General features: G+C 37.8%; 1 protein-coding gene across 3 annotated transcripts in view; it reads right to left on the bottom strand.

Annotated features, from left to right (window-relative positions):
* st3gal3b (ST3 beta-galactoside alpha-2,3-sialyltransferase 3b) overlaps positions 1–4,638 on the bottom strand; it is a gene marked incomplete at its 5' end in the record, with an annotated part of 74,376 nt that overhangs the window by 30,126 nt on the left and 39,612 nt on the right. For all 3 annotated transcript variants that reach the window (XR_001311908.1, XM_014027288.1, XM_014027289.1), the window contains 1 exon segment: positions 3,295–3,441. Coding sequence is in view for 2 of the 3 variants with exons in the window: in XM_014027288.1 (XP_013882742.1) it covers positions 3,295–3,441 (147 nt within the window).

Raw genomic sequence — 4,638 nt, 5'->3', positions numbered from 1 at the left:
TACAATGGCAGCTCTAGGACAAAGTATGCAGGAGGAGAAGCATGGCAAAGTGGAGATGACTTGGATGGGAAACGAATCACAATAGTGTGCATTGCATTGGCAATGCACACTGATTAGTTCACAATCTAGTAAACATAAAGTTCTTTATTTGAACCAGAATTGTGGACATTTAAGTTACTGAAAAGTATTTAAAGTGATTCTATAAAATTCTAAGTGCAAATGTTTAAGAGCTGAACATTTTATAAACATATTAAACATTTCATGGTTAATTATTTTTAGACACCTGTCCCTCAGATGGACAACTATGGATCTTTGGCCTTGGATAAACCAGAATGATGAACAGAGAATATTGATTAATAACGGAAATATTACTGATATTTATTAAAAGGTTGCGCAGATTGTTTTTTAAATAATAACACATAAAAGTCTGCAATTTCATCATTAGTTGAATCTTATAATATTATTTCACTTAAATATCTAATATAACTAGTTTTATCCTCCTGAGACCCAGAAGAACCTATTTCAGATACTTGGAATGTAAGTGTGGTGAAACCGATTAAGTGTAAAACTGGCCTGCCATACACGTGAGCTTCCTCGTCCTGCTGAAATGATCTGCAGCGCTCAGACCCCGACTGGTTAATTAACAAGAAGGACTTAAGAGTGAGTAACCGTCCACATCTTGTTTTCATCTCCACGGTTAAGAAGAAAAAAATGTTTTTCTGACTCCGATCTGGGTAAAAAAATAAAATAAAACCTACGGTTGTTTCGCTATGAGTGCGTGCATGTGTGTGTACAGGTTTTGCTTCATGGTGGGGACAATTATTGACCATTTCCCCGGTACACCCAGCCAGGTGAGGTTAGGGTTTGGGTCAGGTGTGTAGTCTACCTTGGAGGTCATGGTTGGCTGTAGAACTGATGTGAAATGAATGGAAGCCACAAAGTCCCCACGAGGATAGAACAACAAACGTGTGTGTGCAGGAGGTGTGTRGCGGAGCCGCGAGCAGAGCTCAGTGTTATTAGGAGAGATGAGACTGTCGGTGGGCGACCACTGCTGGATTATTTTTTATGGAACATGGAAACTTTTTTCCTGCGGGTGACCCCTCCCCCTCCCACTCGAACGATTGGCCGCACCAGTGCGACCGGACATTTTTTAGTCACAATATTAGGAAATCAGGTCGCATTTACGACCAAATTAGTTGCACTCTAGAGCCCTGACATGCCATTTTTGAACAATGCAATAATTTAGTTTTTCTCTTTAACGTTTCTTTTCATTTTGTTGATAATTCAATAGGTGATAAAGTCACTGTAGGCCTTACATGATTCGCTGTAATAAATGTTTTTTCTTCTGATCTATTCAATAAAAATGACTGTTTATCAGCCTTGTCTAATCATTGACAGGATTCATTTATTCATCTGTGGCACAAATTCCAGTAGGTAATCTGTCATTCTTGTTATAGTTGTCATGTTTTAGGTTGTAGATTAGATTAGAGGTGAAGCTATAACATCATAGTTTTCACAGAGGCTTGTTATGACTGTCTGCAAAAAAATGCAATGACTGCTTTTAAAGATTTTCTATAAAAAAAAAAACAGCATTTAAGAGCTTTTGAAATGCTGTATCTGCAAGGCCGAAACAATAAAACTATTTTAAACATTTACAAAAGAGATAAATAAATTTCTGTGTGGGCCTAAGACAAAAAAGGTTTCCCTAGCAGAGGACAGTTGCTTAAACTTGGATGATACTTCAGTAAGATGTGAGACAGGGGTTGGAGATTTGCGTAATTTTGAACGTCATTTTCCTGAGTGAGTATAAACGAGCTGAAGATGCAGCAGAATATTAATTATCATAGATCCTCCCTCTGCCCTCCCACACCTCATATAAATACAAAAGCAGCGATAAAGATGGCTGGATATTGTGTTTTATAAATTTTAATCCCTCAGTGATCAGTGTTGTGTTGGGTGAAGAACAGTCTGCGGTGGAAATATTAAAAAAAATTAACACTGGTGATGGAAAAAAAGACGTGACAATCTGAAAATCAGCTGCTTCTCTAGCTTTTAACTGGCTTCAGACAAACAATCCTTTCAAACAAAATAAGCTGCAGAAGGCTGGAGAGCTGCGGTGTTCCTCATGAACACACACACACACCAAGAAGTTTAAACCAGTCACACAATCCGAGCCGTAAGGTCCACATCTGACAGTTCTGACTGGGGGCAATCCTGTCACCGGGGGATAGCAGAGGGAGAGCAGATGGAAGTTGTGCAATTTTTTGTCACTCAGCAGAGGGAAACGTGCAACTCAAAGTATAAACCAAGCTTTTTCTTTGTCTCTACTTTCTCAGTTGTACATGTGTTGCTACAGGCAGCTGCATGCGTAACGGCTGTTTGATTTTTTTTTTTTTCACTGTTCAGCTGAAACTCTATCTAATACCAAACTTTAAAGGCAGTAAATATGAGTGACTGTAAACGCAAAAACATTTTTTATTTTTTTGAAATGGCCACCCAGATATTGTCCAGTTAGAATCTTGTATTGACAAGTAGGGCTGCCACGATTAATCGATTAATCGACGACTAATCGATTATTAAAATAATCGATGACTAATTTAATAATCGATTAATCGTTTTTTCTTTTGTTCTTTACTTTGTTTTTCTCTTCAAACTGCTTTGACACCTTCYACTGCCACATCTGCCTTTCTGTCCTTGACACACATGCACAGTAGTGATAGCCGTGGACGTCACAAGACATTATACAGACAGGCTCTGGTATCATGGCTACCTGACAACAGAGCTCAAAGTGTGGGATCATTTTAAGAAAATGAAAGAGAAACCTGTGTAATATCTGCAGAGCAGAACTTACCTTCCACAGCTATTATTTTTAGTTAGCATATAGCTAAAACCTAACCATGGTTATATAATAGCAGCTGCTGATTAGTCGACTAATCGAATAAAGAATCGGTGATTAATCGATTATTAAAATAATCGTTTGTGGCAGCCCTAGTCATTGACAAGCTTTTGGATCAACTCCCTCATGAGATTTTCACCTAGAATATTTGAAGAGGAGAAGACATCCCTTCAGGATGTGCCATGGACAGCTTGTGCTCAGATACACCAGCTAAGGTTGTGTACGCAAAAAAATCAGGATCAATTAAATATTAAGAAAGTTGTCAGAATGTTAGAACTCATCTTATTCTTAATTTACTTTTTAAGCTCCTTTTAATAAAACTCAAAGTTTAAAAAAGGTATTTAAAGAATCCAATTAAAAGAATTGTTACCATTGTTGGTGACAGTGTTGCAACTTACCCCTTTGCCCATTAATCCATTGTTGAATGGCAGGCCTATAAACTGGAATGCAGCCTCTTGGATAAAATAAGGATTGAGGATTCTCAGCTCTGTCGGATCCCGAGGCACATGGTGGGCTACAGACTTCCAGAAACCATCCAAGCCCCTCTTMAAAGTTGAAGAAGAAACAAAGACAGAAGATTGCACGTCAGTCATCTTCAACATCAGAGGTAGACTATATATTTTGTCTTTGCAAGAAGCAATAGAAAACTGACACATGACACCTCCACTGGGAATAGTTCAGTCAGTTAATCTAGCAACCAATGAAAGTATGATTATCTTTTTCTAACAATGACATAAAACATGGGCACAAACCATGAGCCAGACCACCTCTACCATTCATTAAGGAAATGCCTTTTTGGCCTTTAATGGATAAAATAAGGTTTCTAACAGGGCATCAGTAATCATGACCGCAGCTGCTCTGCAGCCATGCAGAAACCATCTTCACAGTTTGACTGATGTAGGAAAGATTTTATTATCTGAAACAGATACATGATACATGTTTCAACGTAGTCAAAGTATTCCCAACAAAATAAGTAATTTTATTAACAAATGCCATTTTTGTGTAACACAGATTTCACAACCAACTAAAACAATGATCTACAATGAGATTTTCTTATAAAATGTTTGCATTGACTTTGATTTCCATTATTTTAATTCAGYCAGTTTATTTGTACAGCATCAACACACACAATAAAATTAATGTTTAGGACTTAAATTTTACGTGACGTTTATTCAACCAAAAATTTTTACATGAACTAGGCACAGGTATAATAAATGTGCATACAGTCAAACAGCTAAATACATCAAAGCATTTTACAAAAATGTCAATTTCAGTTAATCCTTCATCAAATGAAGTTTCTTTATGTTAGAAGATGTGCAGATTTGAAATCACACAAGTTCAAACTGTACCTCTAGCTAACATCTGCACTGAAGTAAGGAGTTGGAAAGGAAGTGGTTAAAACCCCTCCCTGACCTCAGGGTGTTCTGAAAGGCCCCAGGTCTTTTTACACAGGGCAATCATCATCAATCGCTAGGACAACCTGTCAGACGGGCCAGCGACACCGCCTGAATCAGGTCATGTCGTGCTAGTGAAACACTTGTTTAACTCAGCTCTACAACAACACCCACTGGATGTCACGGAAATGAGACACTCACAGAAAGAAAAATGATTACAAAGTGTGATTCAATAACCAATTTCAACCTCCTAAACTATAGAGACAAGATTACACTTTGGCTTCATTCCAATTCCCTCTCTTGGCTCTACAACTTAGATAACTTACACTTTCACTGTTTGGTAAACTG

The sequence above is a fragment of the Austrofundulus limnaeus genome, unplaced genomic scaffold, assembly GCF_001266775.1.
Source record: "Austrofundulus limnaeus strain Quisiro unplaced genomic scaffold, Austrofundulus_limnaeus-1.0 Scaffold631, whole genome shotgun sequence".
Taxonomy (NCBI): Eukaryota; Metazoa; Chordata; class Actinopteri; order Cyprinodontiformes; family Rivulidae; genus Austrofundulus; species Austrofundulus limnaeus.
This window is presented reverse-complemented; position numbering and strand designations above follow the sequence as displayed.